Here is a 27,876-nt window from a genome sequence, read left to right as displayed (position 1 = left end):
GGGTCAGTCCCTGACCAGGTGAGATCAAGGTAGGTTGAAGGAGAGAGAGAAAAGATGGGTCTTAAGCAGGGATTTAAAAGCTTCGACAGAGCAGGCGCCCCTGACGACGGCAGGTAATTTGTTCCACAGGTAAGGAGCGCGGTAGACAAAGGCTCTGTGGCCGGCGGATTTCTTTTTAACCCTAGGAATCGATAGAAGCCCTGCATTATGTGAGCGCAGAGCACGAGCGGGCGAGTATCGAGAGATGAGATCGGGTAGATAGAGCGGTGTGAGCCAGTGGCGGCTGCTGACCAAATTTTTTGGTGAAGCACAAATTATTATATTATATTATATGTTAAATTATATTTGTAAAACATCCCCCACGTGACTGCAAGTTCTTTCGACGGTTAAGCTTAGGCACTCGTTCAAAGTTGGTTAAGGTTAGAGTTTGTCTTAGAGCATGGCGATAGAACGCTAGGTAGTTTGCAGTCTGTTCGACGCGGAAATGGACAAACTGTCTTGTTGTGGTGCTAACAGCTAACAAGCTATATGGCGGATGCAGTCTGGTGGACAGTGGACAGTGTTCTGGATATACATCATCAACAGCGGATTATACACTTTATCAAGCCCACCACGTTTCAATTAAACAAAGTGAGTTGGAGGGACATGCACAATGGACAATGCCATGGAGTGGATTATACTTTATCAAGCCCTGCTGCCTGCTCTGCTGTCAATTTAACAACAACAAGCTGGTGAGTCGCGATCTTTCTCTCTCTCTCTCTCTCTCTCTCTCTCTCTCTCTCTCTCTCTCTCTCTCTCTCTCTCTCTCTCTCTAATTTCGCCGCGTGTGGGGCATAACCACTCAGACAATGAATGGTAACTTGTTTAAAATGACGAGATATACAAATGTGTTTATTATTGAATGGATCTGACATCATCTGAGAGAGAGAGAGAGAGAGAGAGAGAGAGAGAGAGAGCGAGAGAGAGAGAGAGCGAGAGAGAGAGAGAGAGAGAGAGAGAGCTGTGCGTGTTTGTGTTGGGCTATTGGAAACGTGGTTGCATTTGACTGACTGTGATCATATATTGATCGATGGCAATGGTGATAATATTCGCCAATGCGTGCCTTGTACGTTTGCAAAATGTTTGGTATAGCGCCCCTAGTGGAGAAGAATCCACAAGCCGCTACTGACACACACACACACACACACACACACACAGAGGCCAGGCCACAGTGGACCCACAGACAATTAATTCATAATCAATACAGGCTCCAACTCAATATCAATAACCATGGCGCGCGTCGCCAACACACACTCGCGTGCGCCGCACGTCACCAACACACACACAAGGACGGGATGGGTTAGGCGCAGAGACTCAATCGCATCGGCGACTGAGGAAAGACAATGCATGTGTGTGTGTGTGTGTATCCCGGTGTGTGTGTGCCGCTCCAATTGCATGTCCAGTTCGTTGCATGCCGAATAAAGACCCCCTAAAGAGGTCCTGCACATGCAAGGCCACAGCGGGCCAATTAATTCATAATCAACACAGGCCCGCCCCACACAGCTACTAAATATAAAAAAAAATTATTTCACTCACCATTGACGACTTACTTTTTTTTTTTTTTTTTTTTTTTTTTTTGATCTTTTCCCTCCATTTTTCCTCCAATTTTCTCCAATCCCGATGTTAGTCGTATGCCAATTCCCAATCCCTTCCTGGTCGCTGCGCACTTACCCCCCACAGTCAGATCATCTGGGAGAGTGGAGGCTATCACATGCTTCCTCCAACACACATCCAGCCAATCAACCGCTTCTTTTCACCTGGCAGCGCGGATCCTCCCTGAGAGGGCGTAGCGTGTGGAAGGATCACACTATCCCACTCAGGTCCTATCCGCGCTTAGCAGGCGCCTCGACCGAACTGTAGGAGTCGCCGTTTACAACGACCCGGACCCACCCCGCCAGCTTCTCCCACCCTCTAATACAGCCAATTGTATTAGTGTGAACGGCCAGCCAAGCTGGTGACAACCCCGGAGCTGCGAGCTGGACTCGAACAGGCGAATCCAGCTCACAGCTTCGGGGTTGGTGACGAACGCAATCTCCGCTAAGCCACCTAACTGCCCGACGACTTACTTCTTACGAGGAAATAGACTCCCTCCCATCTGATCACTTGTAAATTAAATCCATCCTTCGATATTTTCTGATGAAAAAGGTCTCCATTCGTCTTCCCCAGCCAGCCCACTCAGAGCGAGACTAAGTCGGCCCGTCTGACCTGGTAGTCCGATAACCTTGATCGTGGGGGTCTATCTGGGGTTGCTTGGTAGGTTTCAATGCAACTCCCGGTTCTCCCTGGCCACAGGTAAACATATGTTTCGCGAATCCTCCCCCAAACTCCTTATACTACCTCCGATTCCTGTACAAAGAGTTGTGTTGACGCTTCCGCCCTAGCCGTCTCATTAGCTGGCGCCAATCTCTGATTGGATCTTAAGTTTGTCAACACAATGTGGCACGGCGTGAACGCCAATCAATCAAGTGCGCCTAACCTCACTACCCGCCTTTTTTAAACTCAAATACCCTATTTTGATTGGATAATTATATTCTTAAGCCCAACCCGTGCAATCTTTTTGCAGTGACTGATTGACAGCTGGCCATTATGTGTTACTGTTATGGGATCAGGCCAGGTCAGAGAGCTCAGAGCTGTCACTTTGACATTTTTGAAGAAGAAAAGAAATTCACTGGCATTGTTTTTTTCACAGAGGAAAACATTTCAAAAAAAAAAAAAAAAAAAAAAAAAAATAATAATAATAATAATAATAATAATAATAATAATAATAATAATAATAATAATAATAATAATAATAATAATAATAATAATAATAATAATAATAAAAAAAAAAATATATATATATATATATATATATGTATATTAATAATATAATGTTTTAATAATAATAATGCAGGACCTGTTGCAGAGGTCTTTATTCGGCATGCAACGACACAATGTTTTAGCGGTACACACAGCGGTTAGTTTTTAGCACACACACCGGAACACACACACGCATGCATTGTCTCTTTAGAATCGCCGATGCGATTTGTCTCTGCGATTAACCCATCCCGCCGTCCTTCCCCCCCAAGGGCAGCCGGGAGCAGACAGGCGTCAACGTGAGCCGCGCCAGGGGACCAATCCAAGTGCTCCTGTCCGTCTTCGTCAAGGATGCCACAGCGTTAGCGATCTGTTGTTGTGCATGTTTTTCCATTGGGTTTATCTTATCGGGGGGGGAAACCCTTGCGAGCACGGGGAGAACATGCAAACTCCACACAGAAAGGCCTGGGAGATACCCCACCTGGGTACCTGGCATCATGGAAACCTGGTCCCCAAGCGGGAATCGAACCCTGGACCGTCTTGCTGTGAGGTGACAGTGTTAACCACTACACCACCGTGCCGCCCTATGCCTGTGCCCTATTATAATAATAATATATTGTGGGAAGTCGAAGGAAGAGGCGATACAATAATGCGTGTGACAGGTCCTTCAGTTACTTCCTACTTTATTCATTCACAGAATCACCCTGTACACACACCTACCACTCCCCTATATCTCCTCCCCTGTGACCCTTCAACTCTGGAGTGAGAGACTCCCTTAATGTGACACCACACAGCCCCCCCCCCCCCGAACACCCAGACTAGACATACCCTGCAACCCCAACCCATACAAAACCCCCCAAAGTACTCAGCCCCTCGTAGGAGGCCTGACTACCCGACCATAACGACTGTGCTTAACAGTCAGGGGGGAAGGGGGAAGGGCACGAGCCGGCGGCAGGACTGGACTGGGGGAGAGTCCGGGGCTGCTGCCGGGGTAGAGGCAGACACGGGCCGCAAGCTTGCGGCAGGAGTGGGGTTGGGTGGATGGCCGCGCCGTCGGGGCTGAGCCAGCTCCACCGGCCCGTCCGGGGCCACGTGTGCAGGCTTCAAACGGTCCACCGATATCCGCTCCTGAAGCCCCCCTCTGTCCACCATAAAGCTCTTGGGTCCCGCTTCCAGGACCCAGAAGGGCCCATCGTATGGAGCCTGGAGTGGAGATCGGTGGGCATCGCGGCGGATGAACACGTACAGGGCTGACATCAAGTCCTTGGGGATGTAGGACAGGGGAAGACAGTGATGTGCGGGCACGGGAGCGAAAGTGCTGGCGGCGTCTCGGATGGCCAAGCGATGAGTCGCAGCTGACCAGGGGGCTGTGGCACCTGGGAGGAACTCCCCAGGGACTCTCAGCGGCTGACCCAACACGAGCTCAGCCGAAGATGACTGCAGATCCTCCTTTGGGGCCGAGAGCAGGTCTAGCATGACCCACGGCAAACTGTCGACCCAATTACTGTCCGTAAGAGCCGCCCGGAGAGCAGCCTTCATAGTGCGGTGGAAACACTCACAGAGACCATTTGCCTGCGGGTTGTATGCCACGGTGTGGTGGAGTTTCACCCCCAAACTCTCCGCCACGGCGCTCCACAGCTCTGACGTGAACTGGGGCCCTCTGTCCGAAGTTAGATCCGCAGGGGTACCGAAACGGGCCACCCAGGTGGAGATGAACGCCCGAGCCACGTCCGCCGATGTAGTGGATGACAGGGGCACAGCCTCCGGCTACCTGGTGGTCCTGTCCACCATGGTCAGTAGGTGAGTGAACCCCTGGGAGGGGGGCAGCGGGCCCACCAGGTCCACGTTAACGTGATCAAAACGTCTCTCCGGGTTGATAAATGGCCCCAGCGGGGCCTTAGTGTGCCGATGCACCTTGGCGCGCTGGCACGCTACACAAGAGGCTGCCCACCCCTTGACGTCCTTCCTGAGGCCCGGCCAGACGAACCTAGCCCCCACCAGCTTAACTGATGCCTTCACCCCCGGGTGCGACAAAGCATGTATAGCATCGTAAATGCGGGGACCATCGGGCGAGGTCGGCCGGTGGAGACATCGCAGAGGAGCGTGGCCTTACTGTCCTGGAACACCACATCCTCCAGTCTCAGTCCTGTCGTGGCCATCCTGAATGCCTGGATGTCCATGTCCGTGCACTGGTCAACTGCCATGGCTGCGTAGTCCACACCCAGGTGCACAGTGTTGACCCACACTCTGGAGAGGCAGTCAGCCACCAGGTTGTCCTTGCCCGCCACATGCTGCAGGTCCGTGGTGAATTCCGAAATGGCGGACAGTTGGCGCTGCTGCCGTGCCGACCATGGTTCCGTGGTCTTAGCCATGGCAAATGTGGTCCACGAAAGCGGTTAACTCCCGGCCCTCCAACAGGAACCTAAAATGACGCGTGGCGAGGAAAAGGGCCAGCAGCTCCCTGTCAAATGTGCTGTATTTTCTCTCGTTGTCCCGCAGTGTCCTGCTGAAAAAGGCCAGAGGCTGCCAGGCGCCGGCCACCCACTGATCACACACCGCCCCCACAGCATAGTCCGAGGCATCGGTTGTGAGGGCTATTGGAGCGGCCGGGTATGGGTGTGCCAGCATAGTAGCGGTAGCGAGAGCAGCCATAGCACTATCAAATGCCTGGACCCTCTCAGGGGACCAGTCCACCTCCTGATTGTCCTTCTTGCCCCTTAGTGCCTCGTACAGGGGGTGCATCAAGAGAGCCGCTCCTGGTATGAATCGGTTATAAAAAGAGGTGTAAACAAGAGTTGGTGTAAACAATGCTCTTCAGCAGATGTGCTGGCCACCAGGATGTCGTCTAAATACACAAACAAAAATGACAACCCTCGCAGCACAGAGTCCATTAACCGCTGGAAGGTCTGCGCTGCCCCCTTGAGTCCGAAAGGCATCCTTAAAAACTCGAAAAGTCCAAACGGGGTAATAACGGCGGTCTTGGGCACGTCTCTGGGATGGACTGGCACCTGGTGGTAGCCCCGCACCAAATCCACCTTGGAGAAAATGGTGGTCCCGGCCAGGTGAACAGAAAAGTCCTGGATGTGCGGGACAGGGTAGCGGTCATGATCCGTGGCACTATTGAGGCGCCGGAAATCTCCACACGGGCGCCACTTCCCATTAGCTTTCGGAACCATATGCAAAGGTGAGGCCCACGGGCTGTCGGAGCGCCGCACAATGCCGAGCTGCTCCATTGTGTCGAACTCCCCTTTAGCGATGGCCAGTTTAGCGGCGTCAAGGCGGCGTGCGCACAGTCAGAGCGGGGAAATCAGCGAGAAGCCGCTGGTACACGTCCCCTGTGGCGAGGATGTTGGCGAGGGCGAGCTGCACCCCCCCCCCCCAGAGTGCAGGGGTAAGTGGCAAATGACACAGCGTCAATTAAGCGACGGTTCGCCACATCCACCAAAAGTCTATGAGCACATAAAAAATCCGCGCCCAGTATAGGCATCGACACAGAAGCAATTACAAAATCCCAATTAAAAGCATGTCCATTGAAACAAACAGTCACTGACCTGGTGCAGAAAGTGCGAATCAGAGTTCCATTGGCGGCGTCCAGCGGGGGGCCGTGACTGCCACTCAAGCCGTCCGCAGCTGAAGCTGGCAGGATACTCCGCTGGGCTCCCGAATCCACCAGCAAGCGCCTACTGGACAACGTGTCCTCAATGAACAGCAGCTTCGTCGTGTCGCCAGCATTCACAGCTGCTAAAGAGCGCCGGCTCTGGCATTTCCCTGGCCGGAAAAAGAGCAAGGCTGCTCACATCGCCTGACTTTGGCACCATAACGCTGATGAAAAAAACACAGTTAATTCTCCCTCCGGCGATCCGATACCGCAGCTCCCGCCATCTCCCCCGCCGGCAGCGCAGCGTTAACGTTACCGCTGTAGTGGTGGGTTGCCAGCAATATTCTGTCAGCCTCTTCTGCCATCCCCCGATAATCCTTGGCCCTCACGAGCGGCGAGCTGGCCAAGGCAGTGCGTACTTGAGGTGGAAGCTGACGCAGAAATAACTGTACAAATAAAAATTATGCGTCACCTGAGCCGAGCAACGCCAACATGTTCTCCATGAGCTCGTCGGTTTACTGTCACCTAAACCGTTCAGTGACAACAGGCGCTCCCCCCGCTCCGTATCTGACAGCTGAAACAGCCGTCACGCAAAAATCCCATGACGCGACGGGTGGTTTGTGCATCCAATGCAGCGACGACATGATAGTATTTCGTGTCGTCCACTGTGACACCTCGCAGATGGAATTGAGCCTCGACATGTTGGAACCATGGGTCCGGGTCGTGCTGCCAAATCTCCGGCAGCTTGACAGACACCGCAGCTGCCACCGCAGCGGGGCGAACAGCGTTTTCGTCGTTATCACTCATAATAATAATAATACAACGATACAATAATGCACGTGACAGGTCCTTCAGTTACTTCCTACTTTATTCATTCACAGAATCACCCTGTACACACACCTACCACTCCCCTATATCTCCTCCCCTGTGACCCTTCAACTCTGGAGTGAGAGACTCCCTTAATGTGACACCACAATATATTTTTTTCTCTGTATATTACTAGAGTGAAGCACTGCCTCACTAGTTGTCATGCAATAAGCTCCACTGGTGTGAGCCCATTTCATTTTTTTATTTTGAGGAGTAGCACTTTAAAGTCAGATCTGGCTTGAATAGGAAGCCAGTGTAAGGCGGACAAAACTGGTGTGATGTGATCACATTTTCTAGTTTTAGTTAGTATCCGTGCAGCCGCATTTTGCACGAGTTGAAGATTTTTGATGCTTGAATTAGGTAGGCCTGAAAAAAGTGCATTACAATAGTCTAGACGTGATGAGACAAAAGCATGAATTAGGGTTTCAGCATCAGCCAGAGTTAAAATGGGGCGAACTTTTGCGATATTACGAAGATGGAAGAAGGCAATTTTGGTGAAATTTTTTATATGTGCATTAAATGAGAGGGAGGAATAGAAAATGACTCAGAGGTTTTTTATGGTGGAGCTCTGAGATACATGACAAGTATCAAAGTTGAGAGAAATGTCCTCAAACAGTAAAGTTATATATAAGCAGTGTAAACAATATAATTAACTCTGAATATAAGAATGTGAGCAAGTAAACGGTGTAATCAAAGGTGCAGATGAGATCAGTTATATTATACGTTACAATAAATATAGTCATTAACACTTAGAATCTGAATATATACTATGATGAGTAAGTAAAGTAAACAGTAAACACAGGTGCAGTATACATATGGTACACTAACTGCCATGCTATACATCATACGTTTAGTCTGCAGGTTAGGTGGAGAGTCACTCAGTGATCAGACATTCCTAGTAGTTCTCGAGTTCTGCTGCTGTTCGTTCTTCGGCCGTAGCCCCTGCCCACTGTTGTGGAGCCTGATGGCCGCTGGTACGAAGGACTGGCCGAGGCAGTTAGTGGAGTGTCATGGGGGGGCATGCGAAGCATCTGTGGCTGAACGTGCTCCTCATCTTGGCTAGCTCCTCATAGAGGAGGTGGGAGGGATTCTCCAGGATAGCGGGGAAAACAATAACAGAACTACACAGCAAGACGATAAGAAGTAGAAAATACTAATAATATAAAGTATGATGAAATAAGAGCTAAGAGATATATATAAAACCTGATCCAGAGACACAGGAATTCCTAATATAGGTACATGCTGACACAAGAGTGCAGTGAGAACGGTGTAATGTTTAACCCTTTCACTGCCACACTACCAAAAGGGTCAACCCTTTCACTGCAACAATACAGAAGGTTAACCCTTTCACTGCCACATGACAACGGGTTAATGTGGGTATGGCAGAGTAGTATGGCAGAGTAGTAGTGTATGTACTATAACACTATATCAGTACTGCCAAACGACTGCAAACAGCAATGCCTTTGTAGGACAGCAGTGGAGGTTGATGTCATGATGCCTTTTGGACCTTCTACAAAATGAGAAAGGAGGCCTCTTGGAAGAAATATGATGCCAGTGTACCAACTCCTGGGCCCTCATTCATCAACGTGTCTTACGCACAGATTTGTGCTTACCCTGTGCGTACGATCATTTCTAAGCAAAGAGTGGGATTCATCAATTTCAACTTGAACTTGACTTTGTGCTTATGTCTACGCACAGCTCTGAGCACACTTAGCTGACGCCCAGTGGTAGAATATCGTTACTACGCACAAGCGCTCCTCAGTACATGCATTCGTTCCAACGCGGAAATAAAGACACTGGCGCGTGTTCTGTATGACCCCCGTAATTCATTATAGTTCATTGTGAAATAGCGATATTAGTGTAATTATTGTCAAACCCTAAATAGCATGTGGAATAGGTCTTTCTCTCCGAATGAATGCAGGTTTATATATATTGTAGCGCTGAGAAGAAGGAGTCGGAGGCGGTGTCTCGAAGCTAAACCTAATTCCTTTATTCATCAGCGTAACAACAAATCGACGTAGTCGTGTCGACAGTAAAATAAGAATGCCGGTGGCAGGAAGTGCCACCCTATAAATCGTCCGGGGGGAACTACCATTCCCAACGAGTTCCTTGTGAATTATGTACAGTCACTACACAAGCCCCCCCAGAATTCACCCATAGTCAAAATCCCCCCGGCGTGGGGGAACAATTGCCCGGCCTCTGCGTGTGCGGAAAGCCGGGGGCGGGGAGGGCGGAGTGGCATAAGCGCCCGCGCCGCCCACGACACCCGGGGGCACGAAACGGCCTCGGCGAGCGCGGAAAACCGGGGGCGGAGAGGGGAAAGCGTCGCAAGCGCCCGTACCCTCACCGACACCCGGGGGCGCTAGCATCGGTGAGGCCGCCGGTGGCTCTGTGGGCGGTGGCACCCGGGGCAACGGCGGACGACCCCTGCGGGGGGGAAGGGCCAACTCCAAAGGCTGTGAAACGTCTATGTGAGCGGGCTTGATCCTGTCTATTGACACGGTCTCCGTCCTACCGCCCATGTCGACCATGAGGTCCTTGTCACCGTGTCGCAGGACCCTAAACGGGCCATCGTAAGGGGGGCGTAGGGGCCCACGGTGCGCATCGTGGCGAACAAAAACATACTCCGCCGTGTGCAGGCTGCGCGGCACCCGGGAAACGGGGGTACCATGCTGCGACGTGGGAATCGGGGCGAAGGTCTGAGCCGCTTCTCGCAGGGTGGAACGCTGGCTGGCCGCGGACCAAGGGGTTGTCGCGTCCGGAATGAAATCCCCCGGGACGCGCAATGTCTGGCCGTATAACAGTTCCGCGGACGAGGCCTGCAGGTCTTCCTTGGGGGCGCTCCTAAGTCCGAGCATGACCCACGGCAGCTTATCCACCCAGTTGCCGTCCGTCAGGCCTGCGCGCAGCGCCGCCTTCATGGACCGGTGGAAACGTTCGCATAGCCCGTTGGCCTGCGGGTGGTACGCGGTTGTACGGTGCAGCTTAACCCCCAGGCCGCTGGCGACCGCGTTCCAGAGCTCTGAGGTGAACTGCGAGCCCCGGTCGGAGGAGAGGTCAGACGGGGTCCCGAAACGTGCGATCCACGTGCTGATAAAGGCGCGGGCCACGTCGGAAGAAGACGTCGAGGCGAGGGGAACGGCTTCCGGCCATCGGGTGGTCCTGTCCACCATAGTGAACAGGTAGGTAAACCCGTGAGAGGAAGGAAGCGGGCCCACGAGGTCAACATTGACGTGGTCGAATCTCCTCTCGGGAACCACGAATGTCACAAGCGGGGCCTTGGTATGTCGGTGCACTTTAGCCCGTTGGCAGGACACACACGCGTCGACCCAGGCCATCACGTCTTTCTTGAGCCCTCGCCACACAAACTTCTGTGACACCAACCTGCTCGAAGGCTTCCTACCGGGGTGAGACAGGTCGTGCACAGCCTCGAAAGCCCGCCTGCGCCAGCCTATAGGGACCAGCGGCCGGGGTTGCCCGGTGGAGAGGTCACAGAGCAGGGACGCGCCCGAGCCGCCAATCGCGACGTCTCTGAGGCGCAGACTGGTATCCGCTGTCCTGAGGGCCTGGACGTCGTGGTCGGAGGCCTGTTGCACAGCTCCGATGACGACCCTGGATAGGCAGTCTGCGACCACGTTGGCTTTCCCGGCGATATGCCGTATGTCTGTCGTGTACTCGGAAATGTACGAGAGTTGGCGCTGTTGTCGCGCGGACCACGGTTCAGCCACCTTGGACATGGAGAACGTGAGGGGTTTGTGGTCGACGAAGGCCGTAAACTCCCGGCCCTCCAGCATGAAACGAAAATGGCGCACCGCCAACCAGAGACCTAGGAGCTCTCTGTCAAATGCGCTGTACTTGCGCTCCCTGGGGGTCAGTTGACGGCTGAAAAACGCCAGCGGTTGCCAGGCGCCGTCAACGTATTGTTCATGCACTGCGCCCACCGCGTAGTCTGACGCGTCGGTGGTAATGGCGACCGGGGCCCCCGGTGACGGGTGAGCCAACATGGCTGCACCCGCCAGGGCCGCCTTGGTGGCCGCGAAGGCTGTCGTCCTCTCGGCCGTCCAGTCGACCGGCTGGTTGGGGGACTTGTCCTTCAGCGCCTCGTAAAGCGGCCGCATGGTGTGGGCCGCCCGGGGGATTAACCGGTGATAAAACGTCACCATCCCGAGAAATTCCCTGAGCGCCCGGGCCGTCGGGGGTCGTGGGAAAGCGGAAACGGCCTCCACTTTCGACGGGAGGGGGGCGGCCCCCCTCCTGTCGATGAGGTGTCCGAGGAACCGTATGGAGGTCAACCCGAACTGACACTTAGCCGGGTTGATGATTAGGCCGTTTTGGCCCAGCCTCGTAAAGAGGCATCGTAGGTGCTCCAGGTGCTCTTCGGGCGAGGAGCTGGCGACGAGGATGTCGTCCAGGTAGACAAAAATAAACGGCATGTCTCTGAGCGTCGAGTCCATTAGCCTCTGGAAAGACTGTGCCGCGTTCTTCAGTCCGAACGGCATCCGTAGGAACTCAAATAGACCGAAGGGTGTTACCACCGCCGTCTTCGGGACGTCCAAGGGGTGTACCGGCACTTGGTGGTAACCGCGTACCAGGTCTACTTTCGAAAAGAACAGCTTACCCGCCAGGTGCCCTGAGAAGTCCTGGATGTGGGGGACCGGGTAGCGGTCTGGCGTGGTAGCATCGTTGAGGCGTCTGTAGTCCCCGCACGGTCTCCATCCCCCGTCCGGTTTGGGCACGATGTGCAGCGGCGAGGCCCAGGGGCTGTCCGAGCGTCGGACAATCCCCAACTTCTCCATGTTGGCGAACTCTGACCTAGCGACTGCTAGTCTGTCAGGGTTGAGCCGGCGGGCCCTAGCGTACACGGGAGCTCCTTGAGTCTCTATGTGATGCTCGACCCCGTGTTTGGTGGTCGCGGCCGAGAACGTAGGCTGTGTCAAGCCGGGAAACTCCCGCAGTAGGCGTTGGTACACGTCACCTTCTGCGAGCGAGCTGGCCAGCCCGCTGTATACCACTTCATTGCGCACACAAGTCAAGGAAGCGTACGTCTGGGCGTCTACCAGGCGGCCGTGCCTCACGTCCACGAGGAGCCCATGTGCGCAGAGGAAATCCGCCCCGAGTAGTGGGAACGAGACGTCGGCCGTGACAAACTCCCACGTGAACCGCTGTCCCCCGAAACACAACTCCACGGTCCTCGTGCCGTAGGTGCGGATCGGGTTACCGTTGGCGGTCGTCAGTCGCGGACCCCCCCCCCCCGCCGGCGGTGTCCTCCACCGTCGCCGGTAGGACGCTCCTCTGTGCTCCGGTGTCGCAGAGGAATTCTCGACCAGAGAGTGTGTCCTTAATGAAGAGTAGCCTGTTCGACGTACCTGCGCTCACGGCCGCTACTGGGCGCAGGTGTTGGCGTTTCCCGCCCTGACAAAAGTACAAGGCGGGCGGCACTTCGTTGCTTTCGCGCCGAAGCGTGCATGGAAATAACACAGGCCTGTGTCATTATTGCCGTCGGCCGCGGCGCCCCTCTCCATCTTCGCCCCTCCCCCTCTGGGCATGTGCGCCCGTGTCGGGGCCAGCACCTCTGGGGCTAAGTGCTGCGTGGCCAGGTAGAACCGATCTGCCTCCTCCGCCAGAGCACGGGGATCCACAATGTTTGTATTGGCCAGCGCCGTCTGTACCCGTGGCGGCATGTGTCTGAGGAACAGCTCTTTAAATAAAAAGTTCAGCTGCTCGGCGCCCAGTAGATTCAGCATCATCTCCATATGCGCCGACGGCTTGCTGTCTCCCAAGCCACGTATATCCAACAAGCGTCGGGCCCGCTCAGACGGCGACAACTCAAAAATCCTGAGCAGGTGCGTCTTAAACGCCTCATATCTATCCCGGGCCGGCGGAGCGGTAATGAAGCCTACCGTTCTCGCCGCCGTAGTGTTGTTCAGACTCGAGACGACGTGGAAGTATCGAGCGGCGTCATCCACGATTCCCCGTAGGGCGAATTGCGCCTCCGCCTGGGCGAACCACGCGGCCGCCGACTGCTCCCAAAACTCAGGCAGTCTGAGAAAACCAGCGTTGTTTGCCATGTTCGTCGTATTCTCCGTCTCGGAAACTTCTTCGAGACTAATGTCGGGGTCACCAGTGTAGCGCTGAGAAGAAGGAGTCGGAGGCGGTGTCTCGAAGCTAAACCTAATTCCTTTATTCATCAGCGTAACAACAAATCGACGTAGTCGTGTCGACAGTAAAATAAGAATGCCGGTGGCAGGAAGTGCCACCCTATAAATCGTCCGGGGGGAACTACCATTCCCAACGAGTTCCTTGTGAATTATGTACAGTCACTACAATATAGCGTTATGGGGTGCACTGACTGCGCTCGCAGGAACTGTTTTCAGAGATAGCATCAGATAGGGATGAATGAGGGGCAGTCTAATTGCAGAGAGAACATAATATTAACTAGAGTCCACTACCCGAGACACCTCCTTCATTTGTATCGCAATTTGGGACCCAAATTGGAGCTATGAGCTTAAAAGCTTTTCCGTGCTTATTTGAGAAGGTCCAGCTGCAGAGCCGGAGAGACAGACAGCAGAGAGACAGACAAACAGACAGATAGACACTGTTCCACAGTGTGTGTGTGTGTGACCACTAGTCTCCTAGTAGAGACCCCCCCCTCTGGACCACCTCCCAGTAGAGACCCCCCCCCCCCTCTGGACCACCTCCTAGTAGAGACAAGTTTTCTGAAATTTATGTTTATATATGCAAATGAGGCACTTCCCCATTAAATATGTGGACATTTATGGATGCAATAAGGCAAAATGAAGTAAAATGAACAACTAAATGTGTGTTATTGACGTTTTATTGTCACTAGTTTCATAGAAGACATGTTTAGGAAGCAAAATATAACAAAATCTCAAAATCAACAAAAAAAGTATATTTGCCTATTCACCTGCAGTGTCTCGCCTTAATCCTCATCTTCGTCTTCTTCCTAGAGAAGTCTCTACTAGGAGGTGGTCCAGAGGGGGGGGGGGGGCTGAGTCTCTACTATTAGACTAGTAGTCACACACACACACGCACGCACGCACACACACACACACACACACACACACACACACACACACACACACACACACACACACACACACACACACACACTGTGGAACAGTGTCTGTCTGTCTGTCTGTCTGTCTGTCTGTCTGTCTGTCTGTCTGTCTGTCTGTCTGTCTGTCTGTCTGTCTGTCTGTCTGTCTGTCTGTCTGTCTGTCTGTCTGTCTGTCTGTCTGTCTGTCTGTCTGTCTGTCTGTCTGTCTGTCTGTCTGTCTGTCTGTCTGTCTGTCTGTCTGTCTGTCTGTCTGTCTGTCTGTCTGTCTGTCTGTCTGTCTGTCTGTCTGTCTGTCTGTCTGTCTGTCTGTCTGTCTGTCTGTCTGTCTGTCTGTCTGTCTGTCTGTCTGTCTGTCTGTCTGTCTGTCTGTCTGTCTGTCTGTCTGTCTGTCTGTCTGTCTGTCTGTCTGTCTGTCTGTCTGTCTGTCTGTCTGTCTGTCTGTCTGTCTGTCTGTCTGTCTGTCTGTCTGTCTGTCTGTCTGTCTGTCTGTCTGTCTGTCTGTCTGTCTGTCTGTCTGTCTGTCTGTCTGTCTGTCTGTCTGTCTGTCTGTCTGTCTGTCTGTCTGTCTGTCTGTCTGTCTGTCTGTCTGTCTGTCTGTCTGTCTGTCTGTCTGTCTGTCTGTCTGTCTGTCTGTCTGTCTGTCTGTCTGTCTGTCTGTCTGTCTGTCTGTCTGTCTGTCTGTCTGTCTGTCTGTCTGTCTGTCTGTCTGTCTGTCTGTCTGTCTGTCTGTCTGTCTGTCTGTCTGTCTGTCTGTCTGTCTGTCTGTCTGTCTGTCTGTCTGTCTGTCTGTCTGTCTGTCTGTCTGTCTGTCTGTCTGTCTGTCTGTCTGTCTGTCTGTCTGTCTGTCTGTCTGTCTGTCTGTCTGTCTGTCTGTCTGTCTGTCTGTCTGTCTGTCTGTCTGTCTGTCTGTCTGTCTGTCTGTCTGTCTGTCTGTCTGTCTGTCTGTCTGTCTGTCTGTCTGTCTGTCTGTCTGTCTGTCTGTCTGTCTGTCTGTCTGTCTGTCTGTCTGTCTGTCTGTCTGTCTGTCTGTCTGTCTGTCTGTCTGTCTGTCTGTCTGTCTGTCTGTCTGTCTGTCTGTCTGTCTGTCTGTCTGTCTGTCTGTCTGTCTGTCTGTCTGTCTGTCTGTCTGTCTGTCTGTCTGTCTGTCTGTCTGTCTGTCTGTCTGTCTGTCTGTCTGTCTGTCTGTCTGTCTGTCTGTCTGTCTGTCTGTCTGTCTGTCTGTCTGTCTGTCTGTCTGTCTGTCTGTCTGTCTGTCTGTCTGTCTGTCTGTCTGTCTGTCTGTCTGTCTGTCTGTCTGTCTGTCTGTCTGTCTGTCTGTCTGTCTGTCTGTCTGTCTGTCTGTCTGTCTGTCTGTCTGTCTGTCTGTCTGTCTGTCTGTCTGTCTGTCTGTCTGTCTGTCTGTCTGTCTGTCTGTCTGTCTGTCTGTCTGTCTGTCTGTCTGTCTGTCTGTCTGTCTGTCTGTCTGTCTGTCTGTCTGTCTGTCTGTCTGTCTGTCTGTCTGTCTGTCTGTCTGTCTGTCTGTCTGTCTGTCTGTCTGTCTGTCTGTCTGTCTGTCTGTCTGTCTGTCTGTCTGTCTGTCTGTCTGTCTGTCTGTCTGTCTGTCTGTCTGTCTGTCTGTCTGTCTGTCTGTCTGTCTGTCTGTCTGTCTGTCTCTCTGCTGTCTGTCTCTCTGCTGTCTCTCTCAAAATAGTATAAGTGCTATCTTGGCCCTGAGAGTTGCTCTCCGGCTCTGCAGCTGGACCCTCTCAAATCAGCACGAAAAAAGCTATAAACTTATAAAACGATTTAATATGCTAAACTTCGTTTTAAATTCCTTAATTCACTTTTGTTTATTTCATAAAGATTTTCCCGACATAATGATACCTGCCCCGACCAGATCCGTGACTCTGTTGCGATACAGATGAATTATCTACTCAGAAAGCTTATAAAACAATTTAATATGCTAAACTTTGTTTTTAAATTCTTTAATTCACTTTTGTTTATTTCATAAGGATTTTCCAGACATAATGATACCTGCCCCGACCAGATCCGTGACTCTGTTGCGATACAGATGGATTATCTACTCAGAATAGTATTATAAAGTGGCTATCTTTTATGCTGTAGATCACTGCTGGTATGTGCGTGCAGAACCTTTATTTCAGCGGGGACTGTAGTATTTATTTGACGTTACTGTAATAACAATATATGTGTATTAAAAGACGGAGCTGTCTTTTATTGTATTATAATAATTATTAATATTAAAAATAAATTAAGAAAGGCATTCTTATTCCAGCATGCATTAATGACACTAACGGGCAACGGCAAAACAGTGGTTAATGGTCTTTATTAGTGTTTGCGCTGCCCAGGCAGCAATGGTTAATAGATATCATATCCGACATCACCGTTCTCATAACACGCTTCCCTCGGCTTAGTCCATTTTTCCACATTTCATGGGGGTATTCCATTACCGTATATGGTTAATCGGGCGGTTCTGGTATGCAAATACTTAAAACAGTGCACGAGCTCAAACGTAGGATCAAAGTCATATTCATCATGACAGGTGTGCGTAGAACCTGCGTACGCACGTGTGGTGAATCCCGATTTTACTGTGCGTGCACTGATTCTACATTCTGTGCTTACGTGTGGAAATAGAACATGTTCTACGTCCACGTTGATGAATGAGGGCCCTGATCTCTACCTCCTCCTCCTCCTTCTCCTCTTCTCTCTGTCTCGCCCTACAGTTGGATGCCCATGAGGAGTTGTACTCCATGGCAGATGCTGTGTTTGAGTCTCCCCCGATGTCTGCCTCCTTCGCCCCCACCGAGCAGCGAGACCATCCCTTTCAGCACATGTGAGTCAAACCAGATGCCTTGAAGGATAAACTGTAATTTCTTTCTTTCTTTCTTTTCTTTCCTTTCTTTCTTTCTTTCTTTCTTTCTTTCTTTCTTTCTTTCTTTCTTTCTTTCTTTCTTTCTTTCTTTCTTTCTTTCTTTCTTTCTTTCTTTCTTTCTTTCTTTCTTTCTTTCCACCCTTCTCCATAATGTCATCACGTCTCCCTCCTCTTTATCCCTCCTCTTTTTAGCCAGCCACGCCGCAGCCGGCGCATCGCGTCCCAGGTCAAGCATTTTGCCTTCGACAAACAGAAGCATCAGTGCGGCATCGGTGTGGTCGGCAAGTGGCTGAACCGGCAATATCGACGCAACCTCAGCAGCAACGTCCAGAAACAGCTGGAGGACATCCACCTTCACAGGTCGGAGACATGAACGATAGGTTATGTATATAACCTAGTTATATGAGTACTGGCTGAGCGTCTCGCTCTTTCGCCATATCGAGATATACCTCATCTCCAGTACCTACTGTACTACATGAACGAAAACAAAGCACCCGTGCACTTGACCAGGCCCCACCCCAGTGACCTCCTTCCTATAAGGCACCAGGCGTGGTCATACTCGCCCTTCCTCTGGAAAAGTTTTCCATCAAGAAAAACCCCCTCAAGGGACCTCAGGGCGCGCTAAGAGCGAGACGCTCAGCCAGTACTCATATAACTTCGTTATATGGTTGTACTGGCGAATCGCGTCTCGCTCTTTCGCCATATCGAGATATTGGGACAGAGCAGACGCGAGGACCGACAAATGTACCCCCTGAGGACCCGCAAGCCCTATCACCAGGGGGGAGGGGAGTCCCGTCACCCCCCCTTCCTAGTGAAGAGGGGGCGGCAGTCAACTCCACCCAAGTGCGAAAAAGAGGGAACTAGAGACCCCTAAAACGCACAGCACAGGCGGGACCACGTGTGACCACACACCCACACAACCCTGCTAACCCACCGAAGGGCGGGACGCAGGGGAGGTTCCAGACCTCAGAACCGCCTGGGAGACAGAACCCCCAGTCATGTCCATGAGGTAAAACCTAACGAAAGGACCCGGGGAGGACCAGGATTTTATATTTTATCTTGATATAATACCAGTGTAATTTTGCTTTCTGGTGAATGCCACATGCAAGCCCTAGAAGGTTTTTAGGCAATTCTCCTACACCCCTTGTGGATTATATTGTATTATATATGTAATTGTTTTTATATGTGTAAATAAACAAACAAACAAACAAAACAAACAAGCACTCAGGCCGCACCGAGAGAGCACAGAGCTCACCCACGCGCTTAGCGGAGGTGATGGCCAGCAGGAACGCAGTCTTGAAAGACAGCTGTTCCAAAGACGCCTGCTCAAGAGGCTCAAACGGGGCCTCGGACAACCGGCTGAAGACCAGTTGGAGGTCCCAACTCGGAGACAGAACGTTTCACCGGCTTAAGGCGCCGAGCGCCAAGCAGGAAACGCTTCACAAGAGGGTGGCTGAACAACGTAACGCCCTCAAACCCCTCATGACAAGAGGATATAGCCGCGGCATATACCCTCACCGTCGAAGCCGACAGTCTATCCAATATAGACTGAAGGAAGGAAAGGACAGCGTCCAGGGGGCAGGACACCGGGTCCCAGCCCCCCACCTTACACCACTCTTGGAAAATACGCCACCTACCCGCGTAAACCGCGATAGTGGAGGGAGCATCCGCGTTCCGGATGGTGTCGACCACAGAAGGGTCCATCCTCTCCAGACTCACCCTCTCAGCAGCCAAACCATCAGAGGTTGGCCCAGCACAGGGAACCGCCACAGAGACCCGTGTGCTTGAGAGAGGGCCCGCGATGACCAAGGAACAGGCCACGGCGGGGCTACCAAGAGCTGGATCAGGACCGGGAACCACACAGCTGCGCCCCGGTCCGGCGCGATCAGGATCAAGGTCCTGCGCTCCCGACGTACCCGCTCCAACAACTGACCTATCAGATGTATGGGGGGAAAAGCGCACAGAATCCCGGGCGGCCATGGATACATCGAGAAGGCATCCACCCCCAAGGGAGGATCGTCCCCCCGACTGACCGAGAACCACAAGGGGCACTGGTGAGACTGTCTGCCCGCAAACAGATCCACGAGGCTTCCCCGAAGCGGTCCCAGACCTGTCTGACTATGTCTGGACGTAGTCCCCACTCGTCGAGACGAGGACCGCCCAGCGACATCACATCTGCGCCCACATTCTCCCTGCCAGGGATGTGGAGCGCCCTCAGGCTGCGCAGATTGTAAGACGCCGACAGCCAGAGCTCGAACGCCGCCCGGTGCAGACGGATGGAGCGTACTCCACCCTGTCTGTTGATATACGCCGCTGCCCTCATGCTGTCCGTCCTGACCAAGACGTGCTCGCCCACCACCAAGTGGCCGAGCTGTTTGAGGACCAGGAGGGCCGCCTTCAATTCCAACACATTGATGTGTATGGCAGACCGGGCAGCATGGACCGTCCAGCTGTCCCCCACTGCGTTGGTCCGACACGTCCCCCCCATCCCGTGAGGGAGGCGTCGGTGAAGACCGTGACGTGTGACCGCCTGCCGCCCATGGGGACCCCGCTGGTGAGGGTACCAGGCCTCCTCCAGTAGGCGAGATCCCCCTGTATCGACAAGGGAACCTTCAAACGTCTATTTTCATACTGGAAAACCACCTCTGTATCCTCCTCATGAAGAGGAGGCCAAGAGGGACCACAGAGTGAGCAGATGCCATCATACCGAGCAGGCGCATCACATACAGCGCCGTAACCGTCCCGCCAGGACGGAGACCCCTGAGCGCGTCGAGGATAGACAATCGCCGCTGCTCCGAGAGGGTAGCCCTCATGGGCCTTGAGCTTAGAACCAAGCCCAAGTACTCCACCTGTTGACTGGGAAGAGGCGTACTCTTCTTCCAGTTCACAGCAAAACCCAGCTTGGTGAGGAATTCCACCACCAGCCTGGTATGAGACCTGGCGACCTCCTCCGACCGGCTGAGGAGCAGAATGTCGTCGAGATAGAAAATAATTCGTATCCCCTGATGACGTAGAGGCTCCAGCGCGGTCTCTACGCACTTGGTGAATGTGCGGGGGGCAAGAGAGTAGCCGAACGGCAACCTCTGGTATTCGTACGCCACGCCCTGAAAAAGGAACCGTAGGTATTTCCTGTGAGGAGGGAAAATCGGGATGTGAAAATACGCATCCTTCAGGTCTATGGAGGTGAACCAGTCCCCCACCCTGACAGCGTTTAACAGGTGTTTGACGGTCAACATTCTGAACCGTCTCGCCACAATCAGACGATTGAACGCGGACAGATCCAGTATAGGTCTGACACCTCCAGTTTTTTTGGGCACCAGAAAATAACAGGAGTAGACGCCCGACATTGCGTCCTCCCGTGGGGCCACAACTAAGGCTTGCTTCGCCAACAGAGATTGGATCTCCTCGGCCAGAGCTGTCACTGCTGCCGACCCTGACAACAGGGTCTGCACCAAACCTGAAAACGGACGGTGGGGTTGTGCGAACTGCAAGACAAGCCCCCGCCTCAACATTCTCTCCATCCACTTCGACATATGGCACTGCTGTAGCCAAATGTGATGATACTCCCAAAGCGCACCCGCCGCCATTTGGCGCTGGTCCGCAAGGAACTGTAGATAGGCAGCCCGGTCCCTCCCGCTGTGCGTAGCCAACTCTGGACCCGCTAACCGTGCAGGCAGGGCGTTTCGTGGAGTCGGGACAACGGTCCCTGATACAACCCACGAGGCAATCGCACCCAAGGGGGGACCCCGACAGAAAGGGCCGGTTTGATACAGGAGAAGCTGACATCATACCAGGTGACAAGAGCTCCCCCACTGAACACCCCTCCAGCATGGACCGCTGAGGGGCTGTTCTGCAGCTGGACATGCAAGGTGCGAGGACCCCATGGGTTCCTACACACCGTAGCCCTGCAGTGATATTACTACCACCCAAATCACGCGCGCCTGCCAGACCACTCCCGGGCTCTCCGGAGTGGGAGACACTAACGTGATACCCGGCCTGGCGAAGGCGAGGTCGGGGAAACCCGTGCTGAGCATTCTTTCGAAGAGGCCTCGAGTCCCCCTGCTGACAACCTTTGAAGGTGACAGACGTAACACCAGGCTCACCAATCGCAGACGCAGAACACGTGGCGAGGGAGCCACGTGACAGCTCAACATTCTCACGGACAGACCCAGGCTCAGCCATCAACTGGGTGTCAGCCCCTGTCCCCATGAGAAGCGAAACGTGGGGCCGCATGCGCTTCATTGAAGGTCCACGGCCCGCAGCCAAAGGAAACAAATCAGAGACCCTTTTCCGCTGGTGTTGGGGGAGGGAGTGATCGGAGAGCGGGCTGCACACAGCAGGACGGCGACGGTTTCTTAGGCCTTGCTCATCCAATGTAGCCGATCCCTCGGCCGCCAAGGCTGTCGGCCTTGTGGACACCTGTTGACGTAGCGCCCAGGGTACCTCAGGCGGGGGAAACATGGCCGCTGGTCGAGGGCCTCGCCATAGTCGCTGACGAGGCTGTGCTCTCACCTCTGGCTGCATGGCGTGAGGCGGTGTGGGGCCCAGGTCAAATACCGCCCGCATTTCCGCAGAACGACAAAAAAGTCCTTCCGTGGAAAGAGGAGCCTTAAGGAGAAGAAACCTTTCCTCCTCCCCAAGGGAAGACTGCTCCAACCAGAGATGCCTATTAATAAGTGTTGATAGCATCCTGATCCTCCCTGCGGTTATAGCTTGCGACTGATTCAAGATTTCTATAACCCCAAAAACACGCACGATGTTTTCAGCGTCGGCTGGCCCTGTAGCCCCACTACCTGACGCCAATGTGGACAGAAAAACAATCAGCTGAGCCACGACACTGGCCGCAGCTAAATTCCATCCTATGGCAGTATAACCCTCATCAGTCCATACTGCCACCTGCCGGGCCGACTTGCTCTCAAGCGTCGGCTTCCGGGTGGGACACCATTCAACCCCGCCGGGGCAAAGGATCGATGCTACCTGGCTCTCAAGCCAAGGCACACCTGACTTACGCCCTGTTGTCAACCCATTTACCCGTAAAAAGGGTAAATAAGTCTCAGCAAAACCCCCCACATTAGCTACCGACTGACCTTCATCAATGAACCGGTTAAGAGGAGGGAAAAGCGGTGACATCCCACAGCGGGGAACATTAGAACAGTGACCCAGCATTATAGCATTAGTATTAGCAGCGCGCTCCAGGATAGCCGGGAAAACGTCCAACTCAGAGTCACGTTTACCCAGATATCCTTCCTCTTGCGCCAATACACAACTCGGTTGTCTCACAGGACAACAAGCAGTATTACTAACACCAGCGTTAATGCCTGATGGCACAGAGCCTACCTGAGCGCGTGTTGGCCCGATAGCCAAACATCTCGCGTTGTCCCTCGATCTGCTGTCAAAAGACGAGGAAACCCCAGGACAGACCCGACGTGCCGTTGGAACATGCCGAGAAGATTCCAGGGGCTGGCAAATCTCTGGCGAAAACCCAACATTGTTCAATTTCTCTCTGCAATTCATAACGCTAGTTACATGGGATGCAAAGCACGTCCATGATGGAAAATGAAAAAAGAGGAAGGGCGAGTATGACCACGCCTGGTGCCTTATAGGAGGTCACTGGGGCGGGGCCTGGTCAAGTGCACAGGTGCTTTGTTTTCGTTCATGTAGTACAGTAGGTACTGGAGATGAGGTATATCTCGATATGGCGAAAGAGCGAGACGCGATTCGCCAGTACAACCATATAACGCACACCTGTGTTATTAGTTCACACACACACACACACACACACACACACACACACACACACACACACACACACACACACACACACACACACACACACATACACACACACACACACACACACACACACACACACACACACACACACACACACACATACAAACACACGCACACACACACATGCATACAAACACAGATACAAACGCATACAAACACACATACAAACACACACACACACACACACATACAAACGCACACACAAACACACATGCATACAAACACACACATACAAATGCATACAAACACACACGACCAAGGTACCCATGTACATGTCAAAATACTTCCCAAAGGTCAGTGAATACCATGATCACAACACCAGAGGGAGCTCCACAAATCATGTTAAACCCAGATTCGGCTCAAACAAGGGACTAAACACGTTTTGCAATTATGGCACATCAATGTGGAACGCCCTACCCAAAGCTGTAAAGGAATGTGAATCACTACCCACTTTCAAAACCACTCTCAAAGAACACCTACGAGAGACTGCAATTCGAAACTGGCCCATGTAAATGTCCTAACCCAACTCCCTCCAATGTACAGTAAATTACCAAGTATGGTTTTGTCAATATCCCAATGTACAGTTTTGCTTGTACAGTTGTACAGTGTTCCCCACCCACCCCTCCTACCCCCCCCCCCCCCACCAACCCCACCTACCCAACCTCCTCCAATGTACAGTTTTTACGTCAAATGTATATACTCTTTTTTGGACTCTTTTTGTATCACAAACGGGCGTAATGAATGAACGCAGTATGGCTTATTATTCCATAATTAAGCCTATAGGCTACTGTTCATTTGTAGGCGCACGCAAGACTTGTTATGGAATATTAATGCAGTCTATTTCCACCGATTAGCTTTAGTTCTTATTTATTTATCAACTGTCATTTCAGTGTTGGTGTATGGGCTTATTAGGCTATATAGTGTATTTCAATATAAGTTTAATTGATTAATGATATATTCGAAGGAATGCAGGTTTATAGCTATATCAACCCCCTCCAATGTACAGTAAATGACCAAGTATGGTTTTGTCAATATTCCAATGTACAGTTTTGCTTGTACAGTGTAAGTCTACCACCCCTCCTACCCAACCTCCTTCAACAGTTTCTACGTCAATTGTACTCTCTTTTCTGGACTCTTTTTGTATCACAAACAGTACTGTATTTGCAAATCTGGTATGTCATAAATGTATAGATGTAGCAGTACTGTCTATCTGTATGTCATGTATGTCATATATGTCCTGATGAATTGAAAATGGGGGACCCTGATGTAAACAAGACGAAAGTCTTTCTCTGGTCTGCATCCCCTTAACAATTGTGTGTATTGAGCTGTACTGTATTGTACCCATTCTGCAATCTGTTAATAAAGTTTTCAATCAATCAATCAATCAATCACACACATACAAACGCACACACATACAAACACACAAATGCATGCACAGGCAAATTCATCATTGATGTTGTTGGATCGGTAGAATCCTTTTCTCGACACAATCAGTGCTATTCTGCATACTTGATACCTGCATCACCAGGCTAGTTGGCCACAAAATGTTAAATAACTGGGCCACACTCCAGTCTGTACAAGCCCCGAAATAAACACCCAAAGTAGATTTCAGTGTTTATTCCTCTCCTCACAGTGCTCCCAAAGTAGGTTTCAGTGTTTATTCCTCCTCACAGTGCTCCCAAAGTAGGTTTCAGTGTTTATTCCTCTCCTCACAGTGCTCCCAAAGTAGGTTTCAGTGTTTATTCCTCTCCTCACAGTGCTCCCAAAGTAGGTTTCAGTGTTTATTCCTCCTCCTCACAGTGCTCCCAAAGTAGGTTTCAGTGTTTATCCTCACAGTGCTCCCAAAGTAGGTTTCAGTGTTTATTCCTCTCCTCACAGTGCTCCCAAAGTAGGTGTCAGTGTTTATTCCTCCCCACAGTGCTCCCAAAGTAGGTTTCAGTGTTTATTCCTCGTCACAGTGCTCCCAAAGTAGGTTTCAGTGTTTATTCCTCTCCTCACAGTGCTCCCATAGTAGGTTTCAGTGTTTATTCCGGGGCTTGTACAGAGTGTGGCCGTTGACTTTGTGTTGGTCCTAACTAGCTGGAACTGCGAGTATCCGGTAGGATGTGTTATTGCTCTAGTTCAGCGGTTCTAAAACTATGGGTCGTGACTAGGGATGGGTACCTTTCACATTTGAACCGATACGGTACCGGTACCTGTGAATCGATACCGGTACCCAACGGTACCTTTTTTCTGTACTTTAGTCTCAAAAAATTTAATTTACCTACCAAAATAACTACAATTTCGACCGTTTTCGGCTTGCCATTGCTCCGACTGCTTTGTTGTTGAATCAAGTCAAATCCTAGGTAAGCATATATTGTGCGTGTGAACGTTGACATGAAAAGAAAAAAGGTAAAAGAAATTATTAAAAACTTTTTTTTTTTTTTTTTTTTTGGTATCACTTGAATCGATACTCGGTAGTGCCGACGTGTTTCGGTTCGGTACCTTAAAAGTACCGAATTCGGTACCCATCCCTAGTCGTGACCCAAAGTGGGGTCGTGGGTAGGTGACAGTGGGGTCGCGCATTCGCATTTTTTATGTTCTGGCAACATATTTTGGCTAAATATGCCTTGTTTAATAAATGTGTATTGATAATAGTGCTGTAATAACATTTTCTAATAAATATGCATGATCAAGTTCAACAACGTGTGCTCTTATTTTGATATTCCTTAATTCCACGTTGAAATTACGCGATACATTAAGTGTGGGGACGCCAAAAGAAATCCTAAAACGTATGGGGTCGTGGTAGGTTCCATCGACACAAGCTCAGCCCTTAGCCCACCGACAAGTACCACATTCACAGTTCCATAGCACCCCGGGTGAAACCATGAAACCCACAGTAATGCAACTCGATGAAATATTTGATTTAACATGAAGAACGGCATATGCTGTAAACTTTCATTAATTTGATCTCCGAGAGACAGCCCCTTCTCAATCTAGCACCAATTCCTCCTCACATATATATATAATATTTTGGATGGGGGTGAACTTGGAGTTTTGAATGAAGTTCGGCATGTGGAAAAAATTCTGCATGTGTGTTCTGTTAGTGGTTAAAGTATCGTTGTATTTGTTCGGTACACTGCGCGTACTGAACCGAAGGTTCATGAACGAGACTGTAATGGGAAATATTAAAGGGACAAAAACGATGAGCCATTTTCACTAATGATTCTGAGTCATTATTAATAGGAACGTTTATTTCACCGTGGCCACAATGAAAGGACAGTTTACAGTCAGAGACAACATGTTAATACAGTAGCGTCTGGACATAGACTGACCCAGAGCGCTGTTCACACGTATGTTAAATACACAATTGAAATGACATCCCCTAGACACCCAGATAGGTAAACAAAGTCTGCCCGAAGGAGAACCAGCCTTGGCTAGGCGGTGATGTTCCTAACTGGAATGTTAAACAGTCTTGCTAGCAGAGAAGAAGATTTAAAGGGACAGTAATGTCTGCCATATCTGAGCACATTATATAGCTGGTCAAAGTGCACCAGTCAAGCTATCTAATGACATGATAATATATTCCATGACACTCCCCCCTTTGATAATTAATTATCACTTCATAATGACAACCCAAAATATTATCATAACTCTACTACATCAAAAACTATTTTAATTATTTCCAAACAGTCACTAGAGGGAGACTTTAGTCCACACATAACCGTTATCCTCCGGACAGTCGATCACCCCCTAGATGACGTAGGGGCGTTGGCATGATGAGCGATGCATCGTGATGACGTTCGTGTCCCTTAGCAAATGTTCAATGTATCAGATGGTCGAGAAGGACCCAGAGTACAGTGTCCAGTCTCTGTCAATCGCTGCTTCAGTCAAGGGTGTAGCAGCTGTAAGACAGAATCACAAAAAAACGAACAGTACCTTGCCAAAATAATAACAATTCCCCCTCGTAGAGGAAAGGCTCAAGGTTGCTACTCCCAAAGAGATGGCACAAACCAAAACAAACTTGCAAAATTACACTATGTCTCTGCTATGAGACAACTGCAGGATTTCTAAAGCTCTGAGAATAATGAAAAACACTTTACAAAGAATGAAACATAATCTCACACATTGACCAACACAAAACAAAAACTATTAACAAAATCTCCATTCTGAACAAAGTTCAATACCTAACATGTTTGAGAATGTAATGTGATGCGGGTCAGACTTGCCTAAACATTTTTGTAGGAACCCCAGTGTCATAGGGGTCTTCTCCTCCTCCTCCCCTCCGATCCAAACACCCCCATCTGCAGTCCATGGCCCCATCTGCGGTTCTGATGATCCTCCCCTCTGATGCAAGGAGCGGTCCGGTGAATGGCTTAGACCTGCTGGCTTAGATCTTTGTCATCGGCTGATGGTCAAGGAGCCTCGGTCAAAAGCCTGCTGGAAACTGTCTCTTAGATCTTTATCTCTGGACCAATGATACTATCAGGCTGGGGTCAGCTGTCGGTTGATGGTCTTAGCGTCCCATCAGCTGGGTGTATGCGTTCACTAGCTGATAGGCCCTCTGCCTCCTAGTTCTGGAGCAGATAGGGACAGCTTACTTTCTCAGTAGTCAGCTGTAGTCGGTTCCCCCACTCAGGTCCTCGGTTCGTTCCACTGATGGAACAGGCCTGCTGGAAACTGTCTCATAGATCTCTGTCTCCGGCTGTCTCCTCGTGCTAGAGCAGTGGCCCTCAGCTTCCCCTCTCAGTGGTCAGTGGCCCTCTGCGCCCCATAGCTACCATAGTGGCCCTCTACGCCCACCGAGAATCCACAAAAGAAAGAGAGAGAGAGAGAAAAATTAAAAGCTACACACTA

At 51.2% G+C, this 27,876-nt stretch overlaps 1 protein-coding gene across 1 annotated transcript in view; it reads left to right on the top strand.

Annotated features, from left to right (window-relative positions):
- Positions 1-27,876, top strand: part of LOC311231773 (inactive rhomboid protein 2-like) — a gene marked incomplete at both ends in the record, with an annotated part of 188,154 nt that overhangs the window by 29,943 nt on the left and 130,335 nt on the right. The window contains 2 exons of the mRNA XM_084318401.1: positions 17,099-17,208; positions 17,440-17,607. Of these exons, the coding sequence (XP_084174527.1) occupies positions 17,099-17,208; positions 17,440-17,607 (278 nt within the window). The remainder of the gene's footprint in view (positions 1-17,098; positions 17,209-17,439; positions 17,608-27,876) is intronic.

This window comes from Notolepis coatsorum (assembly GCF_963971535.1).
Source record: "Notolepis coatsorum genome assembly, chromosome: 7".
Taxonomy (NCBI): Eukaryota; Metazoa; Chordata; class Actinopteri; order Aulopiformes; family Paralepididae; genus Notolepis; species Notolepis coatsorum.
This window is presented reverse-complemented; position numbering and strand designations above follow the sequence as displayed.